Here is a 20964-nt window from a genome sequence, read left to right on the forward strand (position 1 = left end):
CCTGACAGCGACCTTTTGTAACGCATTGATCCAGAACCTGGAGTCAAACCCTCTAACCAAAATAGCCTGGAGGGCAGCAAAACCTTTGTTGATGGGAAAAATCCTCTTTACTCCAGATTCCCCTGCAACACGCAGGATACTGAAGAATGTAAGGTCCCAGCTGGTCTTGTCCCTTCTGCCTTCTGCCTCTGGCTGTCCAGTAGAATGAGAGTGTATGTGCATGCATGTGTGTGTATGTGTGAGTGTGTGTGTGTGTTGTACTGTGCCCTCCTGGTGGTAGCCTTCTGTTTGTTTTTTTGCTCAGTGGACACTTGGTTCCTCCCATGGGAAGGCTTTGCACCGGTGCCCCTGCCTGGACCCTCCCTTCTCTATGGAGCCTGCAATGATATTTTCTTCCTCATTGCCTAAATTCTATCCCTTAGAGAGGGGTTCACAGTTCTCTGAAGCCTGGCTTCCGGGAATAGACAAAGATAGGGAGGAAGGGAGGGAGAGCATTTGCTCACAGGGAGTCCAAATCTAGCTTTAATGAGATTCTGAGACAATACATCATCAATATTAGGAATACCACTGAGAAATGAGATTCTGTCAGTCCTGGAGGCTGGGAAATAGCCGATTGTTCTGGGAAATATCAGTTGACTGAGAAAATAAAGACACTTCCTTGAAAACCCTTTCCTAAACATTGAAGGTTAGTGACAGGAAAGGTACAACCAAAGATTCTCTCTTACTTTTTCTCTCTCCATTCTTTTGCTGTCTCTGTCTGATTTTAGGCTAATTCGACGTTTGAAGAGCTGGAGCGTGTCAGGAAGTTGGTCAAAGTCTGGGAAGAAGTAGGGCCCCAGATCTGGTACTTCTTTGACAAGAGCACACAGATGAGCATGATCAGAGTACGGATGGCATTAGAGGTCGGGAGGGAGAGGGGAAGAGAAGGGCCAGGAAAGTTCCATTTGTTTCCTCTTCCCAAAACTTTCCCTGGAATTAGATCAAAATATAACAGGCGCCAGTTTTTGAAGCTGTCCTTAAGTGGAATCATTGACTTTGCATGGGACCTAGGGCTTTGCTGGTGGCTCAGATGATGAAGAATCTGCCTGCAATGCGGGAGACCTGGGTTCTATCCTTAGGTTGGGATGATCCCCTGGAGGAAGGCATAGCAACCCACTCCAGTATTCTTGCTTGGAGAATCCCATGGACAGAGGAGCCTGGTGGGCTACAGTCCGTGGGGTCACAAAGAGTTGGAAACAACTGAGTGACTAAGTACAGCACAGGTTTCTGAAACTGGGGAAATACAAGAACCATCATAAGACAAGTGACCTCCTGAGGTTCTTCACTGTTATGCATATACATGAGGGCCTCCGATTCAAAGGGGCATCTCCACAAGGGGCCAGTTCTGTAACTGCAAAGATAGTCAAATGTGTCTCCCTGGTTCCATTTTCCATTTTGCAAAATCAGGAGATAAGAGTCCTGCGTAGCAGAGATAATTTAAAGGAAACCAAAGAAAATCCTTAAGAAAAAGAAAGCTTCCAATATACCATGTCCCTGCCCCCTCCCCCATCTCTCCTTTCTTATAGAGACCTATGTATAGGGGGAAAACAGGATATAGCTAGATATGCTTTATGATAGAAGAAAACCCACTAGATTTTTAGGGAACCTTAGAGTCTATCCTATTTGTTAAAAATTGGCAACGGCCTAAAAACAAGACCAGAGATCCTGTGGAATTCTAAATGCTGTAATTGTATTGCTTCTTCCCAAGGACACTCTGGAGAACCCAACAGTAAAAGCTTTTTGGAATAGGCAGCTTGGTGAGGAAGGCATCACTGCTGAAGCCGTCCTGAGCTTCCTCTATAACGGGCCTCGAGAGGGCCAGGCTGACGATGTGGACAACTTCAACTGGAGGGATATATTTAACATCACCAATCGTGCCCTACGCCTGGCTAATCAGTATCTGGAGGTAAGGGTAGCAAGTCACCTGAGGGCCACCCAGGACCCCTTCAGGACAGCCCTGTACATGGAGCCAGAGATTCCTTAGCAAGTCAAGTGGTCTTGGGTTTCAAATCTCATTTTCCTCACTCAAAGATGGCCACAGTCCCCAAACAGAGATGGATCTTGTTCTCTATCAGCTTATCCACAATTGAAACAGTTCCCTCTTCACATTTCCTGCCTCCTAACAGCTCCCTAACTCCTTCTTGGCTGCTCCCTTGTAGCCCTCATGGTGTCATGTCTGTCCTTAGCCATCTCTCGTCTGCACTGCCTCAGTGGCTGTCCACCGCTAGTGCCACCGAACCTCAAGTTATGAGGTCCCCCTGCTTGTTAGACACTCCCACCCCCAGGTTCTACAGGCACATCAGACTCAACATGTCCCAAAATAAATTTGCGTTCACCCTCCCTGTAAAATGCATCCTCCTTCAGCATTTCCTACCCTGATCAAGTCCTCTGCATTTTTCCAGATTCTTAAATTAGAGGTTTTAGGGTCACCCTTAGATCACCCTCCGCACAACACTTCTCATTAATTGTGTAACTTTGTGCCAAACTCTGTGCTAAGTGTTTTTACGTACATTAGTCCCTTCAGTCCTCCGACAGCTCCATCAAGTGTTGGTTGTCATCATTCCCACTTTACAGATGTAGAAGCTGAGGCTTAAAGAGTTTAGGTAAGATCCCCATTAGCTATTAGGTGGAGCAGACAGGAGGTAGAGCCTGCTGCCCAGACTCCTGCCCTGCCTCTGTCATGCCCAGTCACTGAGCTTTGTCTTCTCATCTCCTAGTATTTCTCAGCTCCTCCTCTTACCTTCTGGGCTCTCTAAACCCCAGAGGCCTTCTCATCTCTCTACCAGTCCTTCCTAAATCCTCCCTCCCTGGACTCCAGAGTCCATTCTTTGTTGGTTCAGGTTCTTCTCCATGATGACACCAGAGTTACATTCCAAACTCACGTCTGTTAATATCACTCTCACACTTACAGTCTTAATGACCCACCCTCCAGGAAGGCAAGTCCCTTCCAAACCTGCCCCAGCCCGCCTTCCCAGCCTCTGCTCGTTCACACATCTTCAGTTCTGCCCCACTGGCCCTGCCACCACCCTAAAGCACACCCTGGCTTCTCATGGTGTCATTCTTTACAAATGGCTGTTTCTCTGCCAATGTATTGGAGGCTTTTTGTCTAAATAAAGACAATTTATTGGTTGACATAACCTGGAAGTTCAGGGGACCTAGGACACTGTGTCCTTCCCTCTTACCTTGCTGTTTGCCTTGGCCCGACTCTGATCTCAGCAGATCCTCTCCACTGGGTAGTGAGTCAGCTGCTCGCAGCCCTCAGTGGTCATCCTTATACCAAAATATCTGCGGAAAGAGGGAGTGGCTTTCCCACAGCATACACAGTCCGCCTGGACAGTACTGGCCTGGCCACTCTACCTATCACCAGCCCCTTAGGGGACTGTGTACCACCCCGGGGTAAGGGAGGCAGCGTTAGCTTCATCTGAGTCTCATGGACTGAGCAGGGTTACTGTAAAGTGGGGGAAGGTCTTTCCCCAGGAGAAGAAACACAAGGCAGAGAAATCCAAAAGGCTTTCCCTTCCCCATCGATTGAGTGACTATTCATTCATTTTTTGAGACTTAGCTCTCAAATGTCACTTCTGCTTCAACATAGGGTTAGTCATTCACTCCTCTGTGCTTCCCTGGCCCTCTCTTCGCATCTCTCTTAGATCTTGTTCCAGTTAGATTCGTGTCAGCTATTAACATGTCCATCTCCAGCTGATCAGCAGACTGGAGTTATCAGAGTCAGGGAACATATCCTAGTTATGTTCAAATTCTCAACCTCAGATTCCCAGGGAACATCTCTGTCTGGGAGCTTATTGCAGCTACCAATGGGCCTCATGTCATACAGCACATTGACACAGAGAAGATGCTCAAGGAAATAGGAGAAGAAATTAGCCAGTGGACCCCAAGAGCAAGCCCGTCTCCCCCATACTCCGTGGTCCTAAGGATAACTGACTAGTGAAAAAAAAGCCCACCTTCACCTGTCACCACAGCGTTCTTAAAGACTCCCTGCTGCTCTTGGAGCCACCAGAATTCTCCCAGTGTGTGCACCACTTCCTCTCCAGAACCGTGGACATGTCCGCACAGGCTTCCTAGGAGGCCTTTCAGAAGGGGCCAGGTGTGGCAGCAACACAACCAAAGTTCAGGTCATTCAAAGTGATTCCCACTTGTCTGAAGGCAGCAGTGACCATAGGTGCTTTCTACAAAACAGATTTCTGAACACAAACCCAGATGGACTGACTCAGAATTACCAGGGAAGAGGCCTAGTAATCTGTACCTTCACAGACCTATTAGATTGGTGGGGCCTCGGAGTCCCTCGTACAATTACTCAGTTGCTGTTTTCTTCTTGCAATGCCTCTGCCAGCTAAGCCCCCATTCCTGGCCATGCCCACCCCGTCTGCCACTGTGGTTATAATATAGGCAGGATTTGGGGATGGGTTATGGACAGAGGCGCTCTATTTGTTTATTCTTGCTGAATGGAGTTCATTGGGTCTCACAGTGTTTTTTGTGAGGTCCTGTCAGAATACCTCTTATCTTTTGTTTGACTTGATATTTGTATAGTGATGTAAAGGACTTATTTTCTTGAAAGATCAGTTTTTCCACATATCTTGTGCTTAATATAGTACCAAATACCAAATAGATACTTAATATATATTAGATGGTTAAGAATTTAGTTTCTAGAACCAGACCACCTGGGTTCAAATCCCTGCTAATTGTGCCTCAATTTCTGCATCTGTAAAATGGATATATTGATACTTATCTAATAGGCTTGTTATGAGAATTAACTGGGTTAATTCTTGCCAAACACTTAAGACAGTGCCTGGCAATTAGTAAGCACTTAATATTAACTTTTTAGTAAAATACAAACAAACAAACAGAAACTACTGCTTGGGAGGAGGGGAGTGGAATTAGTGAAATTAGGCCCAGCCACTGAGCCCCTCCTGCTGCTCCTCCAGGAATTTCAAAGCTGTAATCTCATCTAACATCAGCCACCAGCATGTCCCCAGGGACTTGCAATCCCATTAGCCCAGCCAAGTGCTCCTAAGCAAAGACTAGGATAGCCACCAGTTAGTGGCCTGCCCCAGGGGTTCCTAACAGGGGTTTTGATGGTGGCAGAAACCCAGCAGGTAACTGTGCTGAGGTTTCTGATCTTCCTGCCCTCAGGAGTGGTGGGGGGAGGAAAAGTGAGGACCAGTGACCTGAAAAGAGAAGAAGGGGGTGAAGAGTAGTGAAGAAGAATCTGATCCTTGCAACTGGTCCCGGGATGTTCTGTTTTTGTCTTTGTGTTTTGGGAAGTCAGGAAGAGCCTTGGAATTGGGAAGTCCAAGGCAGAGCCTTGGAAACTCCCCAGTTCTTATCCTCAGGAGCAGACAGGGCATGAAAACCCCTTCACAGTGGCTGCAGGACTTCTCCAGGACAGGGCAGCAAGCGTGTTCCTGCACAGGCTGTTTAAGGCTTGACTGAGCCTCTCCCCTCTTCAATAATATGACTTTCATTAAAGAGCTTTGAGAACTTCTGGGCCAGACTCAAAGCCTACTTCCCTGCCTGTTCCAAAAAAGAAAAGAAAAAAATCATTTCAGGAAAATTCAGCAAAAAATACTGTAAAACATAAATTATGTTGATCCAGGTCAGCTTTCCTGGTGGCTCAGCTGATAAAGAATCTGCCTGCAATGTGGGAGACCTGGGTTTGATCCCTGAGTTGGGAAGATCACCTGGAGGAGGGAAAGGCTCCCCACTCCAGTATTCAGGCCTGGAGAATTCCATGGACTATACAGTCCATGGGGTTGCAAAGAGTCAAACACGACTGAGCTACTTTCACAGGTCAGTGTGGCATTCAGAAGTGATATTGAACAACAGCAGCTCCAAGAACTAAGAGCAAATTTTGTCATTATAGGAAAGGGGAGTGATTCAATAGGTTCTCTCCTCACCTCATAGAAGTGCTAAATTTTCTTTCTCTCTGCTTGGGGGTAAGGCCTTAGTTACTGGACGTTCCATGGAGTAGGCTGGAGAGCATACCATGCCCCTGGAGCTGCCTTGCTGGGTCATTGTATACCATGTTAGGTCACTGCTTGAGGAAGCTTCTCACCCACCAGTGACGATAAACACCTTGGATCTCGCTTATAAGCTGTATCCCTCTGGGAAATCTACTTTACCTGCCAAGGCTCAATTTTGTCATTTGTAAAATATAGGTAATAACACAACAGATCTCACAGAATGGCTGTGGAGGATGAAGTGAGTGAAGTGTGCAAGGCACTTAGAATGATGGCACTCACTCAGTGCCATTGATTAATTAAGCCTCTGTGTAAATTCTCTGCCCTTGATTCCTCACATCTTAGGTGGGGCTGGCAGTGCCCTCCTTTCCAAGTGGCTGTGACGATGAGACTGGAGAGGGTTGGGCACCTAGCCATTTGATGCATGGCAGCTCTTGCTGTGAACCACAAGGATGTCTACCCTTGAACCACAGGCCATGTGAGGAATGTCCCTTTTTCTCATTTCACGTAAGCATTAACCAGGGATATGAAGCCACTCTTCATATTAACCTTATGAACTGGTTTAGAATCAGGACTGTCAGATTATTCCAGAAGGGTACAAAAGTCTACAGCATGAAAGCATATTATTTCAAGAGCCATGAACTGGATCACAAACAGCTTATGGACAATGATCTTATTTTATGTCTCATCAGTCTTTCAGAAACATAGAACTGGATGGAGGAAGGAGAACACAGGTCGGGGATAGGGAGGGCTTGAGTCATAGGTGGAAGGAAGGAAGGTGTGTTTGAGCCTGCTGTGACCAGCTGCAGTCATCTCGTGCAACACTCCCGCCTGCCCAGTGGGCATAATTGTTACCATTCTATAGAATTAAAGACCTAGTTGCCTAATACACCACAGCAGATAAGAGATGGCTTCAGAATTCTAACCCAGAACTGTCTGGCTGTGAAGAGGAAATTTTTTCTTCTACCATAGGGGCCACATTAGTAGGGAGCTCAGTAAGTTTGGATAAATTATATAATGAGTTGGATGCACGCTTCAGTCGTATCCAACTCTTTGCAACCCTATGGACCATAGCCTGCCAGGCTCCTCTGTCTAAGGGATTCTCCAGGCAAGAGTACTGTAATGGGTTTCCATTTCCCCCTCCAGGGGATCTTTGTGGCCCAGGGATCGAACTCTAGTTCTTTACCTCTAGCACTACCTGGGAAGCCCATTTAATAAATTGGATAAGGACAGTAATTATTTTGTAAAGTTCAGGATAGCAGATACTATTCTTTTTCAGTCTTTTCTGCTTGGAAATAGCTAGGTTTAGAGGCTTCCCAGGTGGCACCAGTGATAAAGAACCCACCTGCCAGGGGTCGGACATGGGTCGAATCTCTTTACTGACTGAGGTACCAAAGCCTTCCTAGTGGTAGTATCTCAAAGAACTGCTACAATTCAATCTAACGGAGGAGAAACAAGTTGCGCAAATCCAAAATGTCACAAATCCTCCAAGCACTGTCAATTATCCTCCAAATTGTCTCTGAAATCCCCCTTCCTCACTCTCTCCATGTACGGCCTCTGTTTACAGGAACCGGTACCAACTCTCCTAGCTGGTTTCTGGGCCTCTGGTCTCTCACTGCTTCTGTTCAGCTCCCACACTGCCCAGTGAGATTTTTCTGAAACTCATCTTGCCATCACTTACTGGTTCTGTGATTTCAGGCAATAATGTTCCCCTGCCTGCTGAAAATAAGGATGATAAGTGAAGTTACAGCCAGGGCAGCGTTTACCAGTGTGGCTGGACTGGGTGTTTGTGATTGGAATGTGCTTTCAACGGTTAGTGCCCGGCTCTGTTGCTTATTAAATATTTTAAGTATGATAACACTCACCTTCCAAAGTTGTTGGAATGATTAAACAAGAAAGCTTTGAGAGCTAAAGTGCCCTGCAGTCAGCCAGACTGTTCTCTTTCCTTGAACCCAGCTACACAGGAAGCATCACCTGGGGGCTTTGGTGGAGTGTGAGTCTTCATGCTCCAACGTGACCTTTTTATTTGTTTCATTATTGTATTTATTTTAGAAACAGACATTTTTAAACAGCTGTGCATTTCCTCTCCCTTTGTTTTCCAGTCATGGTGCATTTCCTCACTTTTTACAGTTGAACATTTCAGATGTCTGTTCACGGTGCCCAGTGTGTTAGATAAAATTTATTGCGGCGCCTCTGGCCTGTACTTCACCATCCCAACCAACACAAACAGCCCAAAGCTATTTTATCCAGTGGCTTTTTCCATGTGGGGAGAAACAAATCTTGAGTGTTAAGGTTTAAATCTGCCAGGAAATTCATTCTGGGATGTTTGCCCACATCCACTGGCATTTTTCAAAAGGAACCCCAGGTGTCTACATTAACACCAGCAGGACCACTTGAGGCATTCATCAGCCACTTTGTTCTCGGCCTGAGAGTGGAAGTTAAAGATGTAAGAGACAAGGTTGCGGAGCCAGCGTCTCTAAGGGTGCAGTGCTTTTCTTATCCCTGAAGATTTATCCCTCACATGTCCTGAACGTATTAGCCAAAAAAGGTCAGCCCAGAGTACCAGTCCCCTTTGATTATCAAGTTCAAGCCAAGAGAATGGTTCTTTCTTTCTTTGCCTCTACTGGATATAGTTTTCCACTTAAGAGATAATTTAATTTATTTATTACTTAATGTGTTTGAATTAGCACTGGGGGGGTCACAGTTGAAGAAGGAAGCCTGCTGCTACTGCAGCTTCTTCTCCCAAGGTGGTGTTTGACTGAGCTGTATAAACAAATGACTGCATTCTCCAGAGGTCCTGAACACAGCTGTCTGCCCTGGAGAAGGCCACACCTCTTCCGGCAGGGTGAACTCTGCTTCCTGCTGAGAATCAGCAAAACAACCAACAAGGAATTGTAGGAATTGTGTAGACTTCAAATGGCAATGACCCTGCCACCCAGATTTTGGCCACAGCAGTTGGAAACTGAAGGAGACAAGGAAACCTCTTCTCTGCTTTACTGCCCTTGGCTATCACAGGGCATTCTAAAAATTCTCTTTGAGATTCTCAACTCTGGTTGCAAAATTTGTCTAGACTATAGCCATGAGACCCCAGAGACACTGTCTTTTTAATCAGTGGAGATGCCCTTTGAATTTTTTCCTGGTCGTGATGCTATCTTCTGCTGAGCCTCTCTCACTAGCCAGTTCTTATCTACCTACAATATTCTTCCCAGCATCCATGATCACACTGTTTCTCTCTGTTTAGAACCAAAGACCTTTTATAAACAGGCTCTGTGACTTCAGTCTCATTAGAATCTACTATGTTTTAACTTAACAAGCCAACCAGACCAGACCAGATGTGTCAAAATTCATGACCTTGGTTAAGGGTGTAGTCATTCACCATTGCTTCCCAAACACACTCATGCACCCACTCACATGAGTATACATGTTCATTAGTCAGGATCTTAACTTCAGGGACCCAGAGTAAGTACCAGTAGGGAATGAGGTCACTTGCTGTGAGGCAGGTAGCCTCCCCATGAGAATGCAAGGATACATTATGAATCATACCTCAGGGTATGACCTAGGGACTTCTGACTCATGTCTAAACCAGCTTCCACAGCTGCTCTGCCTTGACCTCTGGATTAGTTTCATAAGACCTTCCTCTGGATAGAGTTGTCTGACTTTCATCTAATGGACAATGAACAAGCTAGTGAACACCAGTGGCTTAGGATCCATCCCACCACCACCCCTGTTGCCCAGGTGGAAGCTTTGGCTTCTGTTCATAGCATACTTCTAACCAGATGGGGTGCTGCAGATATGTTTGGGATGGATTGTGTTCCCAGCCATATTGTTTTTTTTAAATAACCGTCTTCTTCCCTAGACAAACAGCTATTATAAATGCCTGGGCTTAAATGTCACTAGACTCTTTTAACTTTGAAGATATTTTGCAAAAACAGTGATTAAAATGGTATTGATCACGTCCTCATTATTTGTGAAATAGTTTAGTATCCTACAGGCTTCCCTGGTGGCTCAGACAGTAAAGAATCTGCCTGTAATGCAGGAGACCTGGGTTCGATTCCTGGGTCAGAAAGATCCCCTGGAGAATGGAATGGCAACCAACTCCAGTATTCTTGCCTGGAGAATCCCATGGACAGAGTAGCCTGGTGGGCTACAGTCTATGGGGTCACACAGAGTTGGGCACGACTGAACAACTAACACTCACTCACTCTTAGGATCCTACATAGTTAAAACACAGGTTGTCTCCAGAGGAAGTTTGCTTGTTTCCCTCATAAGAGAGCTTGGAGTGATCATCATAAAGTGGTTGGGAGGATTCACGGGGTTAATATAAGCAAAGTCCTTGGACCAGTTTTGGGTACATAGTAAGCCTTCATTAAGCATCAACTGTTATTCTTACCAGAAGGCAGTGGTTGGCCCTTCCCAAACACACTCATGTGATGCTTAGAACATACCTATAAGGTAGGCACATCTCCGTTTTGCAAATAGAGAAAGAGAGGCCACATGGTTAGCAAACAGCAAAGTAGGGATGGCATTCAAACACTACCCTGTACCATCTTTCTAGAGATGATAATTTGACTTGGAAAATGGGTCAAATGTTTCAGGGTGAAAATGAGTGAGAACCATTTAGATTTTGTTTTTCCAGAGAGTATCAGAGTACCAATCTAGAGAGACACAGCAGGAAACATGGCTGTGAATCAGCTGCCTGATAAAACAGCCAGGATGGAGCCCCGGTCATTGCAGGACTAAACAATATCACTGAAAAATCAGCACTTACTCTACTATAGATTTCCCTTTAAGACATGAAAGAAGAATTCAAAGAGAATGGGTTAGATTGCTCAGAAAGTCATATTATTAAAATGTATTTGTTTTTATTATTATTATTATTTTTGCTTTAATGAGAGTTATACTCTTGTTAACATTATACCAAAAATTCACCTTACACTAATTTCTCCCAGTTTGTCATCTGATTTCAGGTGCATAGGATTATGTTCAAAACACACAGTAGTAAGGTTGTATTTCTTGCAGCATTTGGGACTTCTAAATTTAACTCAATTCAGTATACACTTATTAAGCCCCTTTCATGAGGAAATACTGTTACAGAGACTTAGTAAACAAGACATGGCCCCTGACCTCCGGAAATTTACTATCTTTAGAGCTGTGCTAACAATACAGTAACCAGCAGTCACATGTGACTATTTAAATTTAAATAAAGTGAAAAGGCCAGTTTCTCAGATGCATTAGCCTCATTTCAAGTGCAAAATAGCAGTGTGTGCTTCCTGGCTACCATGTTGGATAGGGCAAAAGTAGAACATTTCCATTGTTGTGGAAAGTTCTACTGGACAGTGCTGGTCTATTGACCAGAAGCAGGAGATCTTGTTCAAGAATTCTGTTACTGCTCTTGTGCTCTTGTGGCTGCTCTTAGAGGAATGTGAAGGAACAGCACTACCCTTCAGGCTTAACATTTGAAGACATGGATCCATATTCTGCTTCTGACCCATATTGACCTTAGACAAGGACCTTTGCCCATCGGATACCAGTTTCCTCATCAGGAAAGCAAAGACATCAAACCATAAGACCTCTATGACTCCTCTGGCCAAGTGCCTTGTGATGCTATGAGGGAATTGATAGACTATTCTCTGTGTGTGTCACAGCTACAAGAAACTGCAAAGAATTCCCATCTCCCTAATAATATTCTTTTTTATTTGGAAGTTTAATTTCAAGTTCACTCTATTTGTCAATACTAAAACTCTATATGTGCCATCCTAAACTTGACAAACTGATTTTTTTTTAAAAAGGGAGATATTATTATTTTTAAATAGATAGATAAGTAATCAGATCAGATCAGATCAGTCGCTCAGTCGTGTCCGACTCTTTGCGACCCCATGAATCGCAGCACGCCAGGCCTCCCTGTCCATCACCAACTCCCGGAGTTCACTGAGACTCACGTCCATCGAGTCAGTGATGCCATCCAGCCATCTCATCCTCTGTCGTCCCCTTCTCCTCCTGCCCCCAATCCCTCCCAGCATCAGAGTCTTTTCCAATGAGTCAGCTCTTCGCATGAGGTGGCCAAAGTACTGGAGTTTCAGCTTCAGCATCAGTCCTTCCAAAGAAATCCCAGGGCTGATCTCCTTCAGAATGGACTGGTTGGATCTCCTTGCAGTCCAAGGGACTCTCAAGAGTCTTCTCCAACACCACAGTTCAAAAGCATCAATTCTTCAGCGCTCAGCCTTCTTCACAGTCCAACTCTCACATCCATACATGACCACAGGAAAAACCATAGCCTTGACTAGATGAACCTTTGTTGGCAAAGTAATGTCTCTGCTTTTGAATATGCTATCTAGGTTGGTCATAACTTTCCTTCTAAGGAGTAAGCATCTTTTAATTTCATGGCTGCAGTCACCATCTGCAGGGATTTTGGAGCCCAGAAAAATAAAGTCTGACACTGTTTCCACTGTTTCCCCATCTATTTCCCATGAAGTGGTGGGACCGGATGCCATGATCTTCATTTTCTGAATGTTGAGCTTTAAGCCAACTTTTTCACTCTCCACTTTCACTTTCATCAAGAGGCTTTTGAGTTCCTCTTCACTTTCTGCCATAAGGGTGGTGTCATCTGCATATCTGAGGTTATTGATATTTCTCCCAGCAGTCTTGATTCCAGCTTGTGTTTCTTCCAGTCCAGCGTTTCTCATGATGTACTCTGCATAGAAGTTAAATAAGCAGGGTGACAATATACAGCCTTGACGAACTCCTTTTCCTATTTGGAACCAGTCCGTTGTACCATGTCCAGTTCTAACTGTTGCTTCCTGACCTGCATACAAATTTCTCAAGAGGCAGGTCAGGTGGTCTGGTATTCCCATCTCTTTCAGAATTTTCCACAGTTTATTGTGATCCACACAGTCAAAGGCTTTGGCATAGTCCATAAAGCAGAAATAGATGTTTTTCTGGAACTCTCTTGCTTTTTCCATGATCCAGTGGATGTTGGCAATTTGATCTCTGGTTCCTCTGCCTTTTCTAAAACAAGCTTGAACATCAGGAAGTTCACGGTTCACATATTGCTGAAGCCTGGCTTGGAGAATTTTGAGCATTACTTTACTAGCGTGTGAGATGAGTGCAATTGTGCGGTAGTTTGAGCATCCTTTGGCATTGCCTTTCTTTGGAATTGGAATGAAAAGTAATAGCTATGCTCTATTTTTTTTTTTTTACCTTTTTATTTTGTATTGGGTTATCCCTGTAGCTCAGATGGTAAAGAATCTGCCTGCAATGCAGGAGACCTGGGTTCAATCCCTGGGTCATGAAGATCCTCTGGAGAAGGAAATGGCAACCCACTCCAGTATTCTTGCCTGGAGAATCCCATGGACAGAAGAATCTGGTGGACTACAGTCCATAGAGTCACAGAGTCAGATATGACTGAGTGACTAACACACACATAGATGATTAACAGTGTTGTGATAGTTTCAGGTGAACAGCAGAGGGACTCAGCCATACATGTGTATCCATTCTCCTCCTAACCCTCCCCCATCCAAGCATGCTGTCTTACTTTATGAGACAATCGTAGCACATGGAGAGCCCATAGATTGGGCTGTACCAGTGGCTCCTGATGTGGGAAGAAGTCTGGACCTAGAGTTGAAAAATGGGGAGAGAAGCCAGACTCTGCCACCATCTAGCTATGTGAGCTCTGCCAGGTCTCCTCCTCAATAAAACTAGGGTTCCAGGTCACTCACCAGGCTCTGTGGAAGAGTTAATGTGTTCCTTTAAGCCTGTGTTACATCAACAGCCTTCTAACCAGGCTTCCAGCTTCCCCTTCCTACCACCAGTGAACTTTGAGAAATATGATCTAATCTCATATGTCACACCTCTGCTTAGAGCCCCACAGTGGTTTCTTGTGGCTTTTTAGGGTTTTGCCAGGAAAACTCCTGACTTTAGCATGGAAAGCCCTGCATCCCATGAAACCTTTCAGTTGGCCAATCACCCTGCAAACCCAGGAGAGCAACTGACCTGGTTCCCACCTGCCTTTTTAGTGCACACCTCTCACCACTCACCTCTGCTCACTTACATTCTTCTCTATACTCTAGGACAACCTGGGTGTGGGCATTTGACAAAATACTGATGCCATGGTCTTGCCTTCTGAGAATCTGACTTCATCGTTTGGAGTGGGACTTAAGTATATTTGTCTTTTAAAATCTCCATGGTGGTTTGAAAGCACCAGGGAAAGGGATCTCTCTTCTGTTCTCACAGGTCTGCAGAAATTCTGTGAGTGATTCTCCATGCCTGAGCTGACCTTTCCCTTGCTTTCTTCCCTTGACTAATTCCTGCTTATTCTCATCCTACTCAAGAGTCTCTTCCTCCAGGCAGCCCTCTAGGATCCCCTCCAGGTAGACTTAGCCTCATTCCACCACCGGGCTGCTTGACTACCCCAGGCCTGCTTCCACCAGAATCTGCATTCTGATTGTTGGCTTACACCAACTCTCTCTCATTAGGTCTGGAGTTTCTTTCAGGAAGAGATTTTATCTTTCTTCCTTGTATCTCTGGAGCCAAACAGGCTCTGGCACTTTGCAGGCTCTCAGTAAGTATTTCGTGAACAGATTAATCAAAGCAAGGCCAGCTGACCTCTTGTGAGTTACATTCTAAGAAAGAAACATCGCACAATAACCCCAGTGTATTATAGAAACAGGAGCTTAAGGAAAAAACACACCCAAGTACAATACAATGCTTTAATGAATCTATAAATTGGACAACACCCAATATTCAAATTAAAAGAAATTCTTAGTTCTGCTCTTTTCTAGATAATGATTTTTTTCTCTTCCAGGGGGAAAAAAGAAAAAGACAGGTTAGGAGACTCCTTCTCTATCCTCATTACCTGTCATAAAATTGTAACTGGAAACGATTTCTCTGACGAAATGCCTTTGGTTTTCTGTTATTTTCTCTCTTCCTCCTCACTCTTCCCTCAGCTGGCCATCCTTGTATGTTTGCAGAGAGGCAGGAAGGTTCACTGCTGGGACTGTTTCTGTCTCCCTTTAAAACTCTTTTATCGGCAGGCTTTCTGATCTTCAAAGCAGCTTGTATCTGATGTGACCCCACTCCCTAGACTCCATGTACTGGGGAGTGAGAGCTGGGAGTATTTTTGTCATTTTGATGACTTGCATGTTTGGACAGCCTTGGACAGCCCAATTGTGCAGTCCTTACTAAATCTGCAGGGATGAGAGCAAGTCAGTGTTTCTAAGCCCCCTTTCACCCCCCAAATCTACACACATTGAAAACTTGACACCAGAGCCCAGAGTTAAGCAAACAGCAAGTTTATAAGTCTTCTTGCTTTTGACCCATCCACTGGGGCAGCAGCCCTGATCCTCTGCCCTGTTTTGCCCTTGAGTCTTTGCCGTTGGTGTTCCTCAGACTCAATCTTTGTGATTATGCACAGTGCTTGATCCTGGATAAGTTTGAAAGCTACGATGATGAATTTCAACTCACTCAGCGAGCCCTGTCCCTGCTGGAGGAAAACAGGTTCTGGGCTGGAGTGGTATTTCCGGACATGCACCCCTGGACCAGTTCCTTACCACCCCACGTGAAGTACAAGATCCGAATGGACATAGATGTGGTGGAGAAAACCAATAAGATCAAAGACAGGTGATGTTTCAGGAGATCTCAGAAGGCCCTGGGTATCCCCAGTGATGTATGAGGCAAGGAAAGGGGGCTCCTGTGGGCTCAGGCCACTCATCTCCTTCTGAGACAGAAGGGTCATTCGGAAAGGCACAGAAAAGCACTTTGGTATCAAAGAACTAAGCTAGACAGTTGACCCTGCTAGTTGGTGGGACCAGGCGAATTCAGCTACATGTGTTTACTTCCTCACCTCAGCACTTGTCCTTGGCTGGCCTTCGAGCAATTTGGAGATGAAAATCTCTAGGTATTGGGTTATCTTCACAGAGATTCTGCAAACGAGGTTTCACCAGAGTCACTGGGAAATTACATTTGTTACAGAGTAAGGGATTGAAACTGGGCTCAGCCTATACATCAGTAAAAATTAAGTTAAATCAGAGGAAGTAAAATAATTTGTAAAGCTCAAAGTAGAGTCCTTGAATGAAAGCCATTACAAATCATGCTGAGGTTAATATTCATCACTGAGATTTAAACTTTGACCCAGAAAACAGAATCAGACAGTGTGGAAAAGTTCAGGAGAGAGTTTCAGGAGAGTGAATGCCAAGTCCCCTCGTGCTTATAACGAGTGAGTTGTCCTGTCCATTCCCATCCACTTCCCTTGTCCATTCCCATCCACATCCCTTGTCCCTGTCTCTGGTTTCTTCTCAGGTACTGGGATTCTGGCCCCAGAGCTGATCCTGTGGAAGACTTCCGGTACATCTGGGGAGGGTTCGCCTATCTGCAGGACATGGTTGAACAGGGGATCAGGAGGAGTCAGGCCCGGGAGGAGGTTCCGGTTGGAATCTATCTCCAGCAGATGCCTTACCCCTGCTTCGTGGATGACTCGTGAGTCAGAGGTCCCAGGCCCCCTCCAGGACAAGCTAATCAGGTTTCTAGGGTGGGATGAAGGGGAGGTGCTCCCCAGGCTTCGATCTCTTTGGAGAAAAATCTTTTTGGGTCCTGGGGTCAGCTCGGGGAGAATAGAGCTCTGATTGAGGAACCTGCCCTGCCCCCTCAGCTGCAGGCAGGGCCAGATGGATAAGTAAAGTGGGAAAAAGGAGTTGGTAGAAAAGGGAAGGTGAAAATTAAAGCAGGGAAAGTGAGGCTGGGGGAGGGAACACAGGCTTTTAAAATTTCCACTATGTAATATGTTTGGTATGTGGAAGAGTTCAGGTCAGTGTTTGCCCAGTGATTGCCAAAACAGCAAAGTAGGATTCTGCATCACAAGTAGGTCCGGTTCCTAGGAGCCTTGGAATAATGCAGCTCCTTCCCTAATTAGCATTCCCATGATGTGTGCTTCATGAAAAGGTGGAGGGGTGTTGGATGAGCTTGGACCCCCTTTCCTGTCCACCCCATCCCCAAGCCTGTACATTTGCTGCCCAGTAGCAAGACATGCTAGTATCCTACTGTTTTCTGAACATGCATTTGGGGGTGGAGCAGTAGAGGGAGGGACAAAGAGGAAGAAGGGGCTGGGAGGGCTCATTTACTGTGGTGGGCGGGGGCAGAAATGTCCCAGGACTGGAGCAGAGATCTGCAATTGGCTTAGGGATTCAACTCCTAGAAAAAAAAAAACAGAAACTGGCAAGTTCACCATAGTGTATATGTGGGTCTGTGGGGTTCAGGGAGGAGAGAAATGTGCACAGCCTGAAGAAAAGAAGAGTCAAATTGCCAGCTGGCCAGGTTGTATAAATAAAACCCCATATGGGTGTAACACCTTAGGCCAATCAGTTCTTCTTGCTCAGCTCTGCAAAAGACTGAAAGAGATAACAGGGACTGTTCCACAGTCAGTTTAGGGTTGGACAATAGGCAGAGATGGGAAATGGAACCAGGAGCAAAAGCCCAGTTCCACTTTTATGATCAGAATAGAAGTGAGTGGCAGGTAGACAGTGAGGAGGCAGGAATTCTGGCCATTCAATGTGGGAGAGCCCTCTGGTGGCAGGTCCCAGAAGGGCGGACTTTATGAATGTATGATTCTCTTCTAGGGCCATCTTAGTGCAACTCTCCCACCCTGGAATTGGGCCCTTACTGTGTTACCCAGCAGTTTTCAATAGATAATAACCTCAAGGGCTTTACTAGCAAGGTCAAGTGTAGGGAAAACATATGTAAAGTTCACACTAGAGTAATTCCAGAATACCAAATTTGCCCTGCTTGCTGGAATGAATATCCATGAATGTACTCCATGAGTATAGGCCGGTGGAATCAGTGACCATTGAATCACTGATTGATTTGTCAGTGGGTCAGTTGCCTTCTAAAAGTGCCACAGTGATTAGTTATTTTGTGCCTCTTCCTGTATAACTGAGGTTTGATCCTCAGGGTAGGCAGTGCTTCACTGGCTGACCCCTTGTGAGCTCAGTTAATGATCTCACCACAACCAGTTCCCTTGGTCCGCCTTCTTGGACTTCAACATCCGTTAGCATGTATCTCTTCCAGTCACATCCTGTATTATCAGTCCTTTCCTGGGAGATCTTATAAGAAGCTATATAACATATATAATATGATTTAATTTACATGTTTATGTATAGAGAGAATTCACCTGTACTAACCAAAAAGCTAACTGAGATCTTATAACGAATGCTGTGTAATATACATATACTGTGTCATATACATAGTACAATTTTATTTACACATTTTACTCACAGAGTTTTCATCAGGGCTAACCAAAAGGCTACCAACTTGCTCTAAGGGAAAAAGTAATCCTTTGGGGCTACCCTAGTGGCTCAGACGGTAAAGAATCCACCTGCCAATGCAGGAGACCCAGATTCAATCCCTGGGTCGGGAAGATCCCCTGGAGGAAGAAATGGCAACCCACTCTAATATTCTTGCCTGGAAAATCCCATCGACAGAGGACCCTGGTGGGCTACAGTCCATGGGCTTGCAAAGAATCAGACACAACTGAGCAACTAACATACAATTTGGGAGGAGGCAGAGTGCAATATATTAAAAGATTCAAGTCCATTGAATGCTCAGTGGAGATTTTTCTGCCTTTTCCCTCCACCTGGGCGTCATTCTCAATCCATTACTTTATTACTCAAACATTTACTCCACCAGATTCAGGGCAATCTACTGTTCTGCTTCTCTCCTCTTGCTTTAGTTTTATGATCATCCTGAACCGCTGTTTCCCTATCTTCATGGTGCTGGCCTGGATCTACTCTGTCTCCATGACTGTAAAGAGCATTGTCTTGGAGAAGGAGTTGAGACTGAAGGAAACCTTGAAAAATCAGGGTGTCTCCAACAGGGTGATTTGGTGTACCTGGTTCCTGGACAGCTTCTCTATCATGTCAATGAGCATCTGCCTGCTGACAATATTCATCATGGTAAGCCAGATGGAGAAGGTCCGGAAAACCTTGAATAGTTTTGTTCCTCTTACTTCCCTTCCTGTTAATGAACTTGTACCTAGATTAGTCATCTCACCAGCAATGATAGCATCACATGTAGCTGTCTTGCCATTTAGGCCAAGATGGAAGACAGAGAGACAAATTCTTCCCCAAGGAGCCGCTGTATCCGAGCATCTTCCCTGCCCCCACTTCCTGCCTGGGGAGCCACAATCTATTAATAGATAGATTATTTAACCCCATTACATGAACTATCTGGAAAAGCTGCTTTAGCAGATCCCAGACTCTGCTAACTGGGTGGTTGTATGCGCAAAGGGTTCTATCTTGTCAAATACAGAAGAAATGAATCTAAGGAGTGTTTTCTTGGGATTACTGTCCCAACCACTAGCTGGAGTGGGAATGTTGAGAGCCTTTTCAATATATTAGGAGAGGAGATCTGGACTGTTTATTAATAACCATCGTGGTCACTCCATTCATTGCTTGACCAAAGAACATTCTGATGCCTACAAAATCTTGGATAGAATTTGGAATCCATCCTTTCCAAGTGACAGATATTTTATCAGCGCAGACAGTATGCATAGGTCATTGTCCACAAATTTACAGCTCCCATTGCAAGCTAAACTTATATATAAAACTTTATTTCATAATACCCTTTTGTGCTTCATGTTCAACTCCTCTACAATAGATGAACTTTTGTACTTATTAAGTGATGGGACATAAATTTAGGTAGTTTTTTACATTTATTTGTTGGGATTTAGTATAAGGCTTAGACTTCAGGCTTTGCAAGCTTCTGATAACTTGTGCCTCTTTGGCATCATGCTATTAAGAGCTTCTTGCACTAAGCAATATGTGTGCTGATGCATAGGCTCTGGCTAAGTGTGTCCCTTGTTTTGCTGGACAATACCTGGTGGCTACTTGATCCAAGAATGTTCCATCACATATCTTGGCCAGCCAACACATATCCAGTTAAACCAAATCCTGTCCCTTCTCTTTGCAGTAAAATGTACTAAGTCTGAATGGTTTTGGTGTAAGTGTTGCATTGAGATTCAGTGAACAGTGGCCTTAGCCAAACCCTGGGCTAGAGCCCTATCAAAACCAATGCTGATTTTGAAGTCAGCCTGCTCAGTCTGACCAGACCCAGATATAGCATTAAGTACTCAAAGGGTCCTGGAGTTCCACGGAGAGGAGGGGAGAAGCTGAGTAACTTGTCTTCCTCTAGGGATCTTTGTTCCTTCCCACCCTTCAGTCTACTCTTTTCCTCACTACTAAGACATTTAGTGTCCTCAGAATCAAAGGAGTCAAAATACATGAGCATCTGACTCATGCAAAATGCATAAACATGCATGACGCCTTGTAATGGCCCTGAGACGTGTTGCTGATAAGTGGCATTGAGAGTTGCCTCCCTGAGAATGGGCATTAGGACTTCAAAGCTTTTAGGACGTGAGGTAAAGAATGTTTATGAAGACTTTCTTGTACAAAGGGGTTTCTCCTTGTGGGAACCAGGACATTGTTCCAGTGATGGCGGAAACAGAGCTTTCCACAACAAAATAGGATTTTCCTTTGAATGATGTTCTCATCTTTCCCCTGTCCTTACTTCCCACCTCAACTATGCAGGAAAGAAGCTGGAAGCGGGGACAATGGAAGGGTTCCATTGTTACTCAAGCTATTAAAACAAAAAAGAAAAGTGGTCATAAGAAAAAGCCAAGGCCAACCACTTTCATCTCCGTCTTAAGCCAATGAGAAATTATATAGCCTAGAAGTTTGTAGGACCTTACTTTGATCTGAGATAAGAAATTGATTTCATTCTTTTGAGATTAACAACCATCTTAAAGGTCTTCCAGCCAAAAGCCATGTGCTCAGTCTGGGACTTGCTTTTATTGAGTTGCATGGCTTTAAGGATAAGGAGTGAGATTTCCAGGGTAATGTGGAGAGCTCTTTCATACAAAATCAGGCCTCTGAGTCTTAATCATGATTTTATTTAGATTTCCTCAAAGTTT

General features: G+C 44.8%; 1 protein-coding gene across 1 annotated transcript in view; it reads left to right on the forward strand.

Annotated features, from left to right (window-relative positions):
* Window positions 1–20964, forward strand: part of ABCA4 (ATP binding cassette subfamily A member 4) — a 119313-nt gene that overhangs the window by 21202 nt on the left and 77147 nt on the right. Inside the window, exons 4-9 of the mRNA XM_055585074.1 lie at window positions 9–148; window positions 768–884; window positions 1748–1945; window positions 15421–15626; window positions 16305–16481; window positions 18727–18949. Coding sequence (XP_055441049.1) covers window positions 9–148; window positions 768–884; window positions 1748–1945; window positions 15421–15626; window positions 16305–16481; window positions 18727–18949 — 1061 coding nt within the window. The remainder of the gene's footprint in view (window positions 1–8; window positions 149–767; window positions 885–1747; window positions 1946–15420; window positions 15627–16304; window positions 16482–18726; window positions 18950–20964) is intronic.

Source organism: Bubalus kerabau, chromosome 6 (genome assembly GCF_029407905.1).
Source record: "Bubalus kerabau isolate K-KA32 ecotype Philippines breed swamp buffalo chromosome 6, PCC_UOA_SB_1v2, whole genome shotgun sequence".
In the NCBI taxonomy this organism is placed as follows: domain Eukaryota; kingdom Metazoa; phylum Chordata; class Mammalia; order Artiodactyla; family Bovidae; genus Bubalus; species Bubalus kerabau.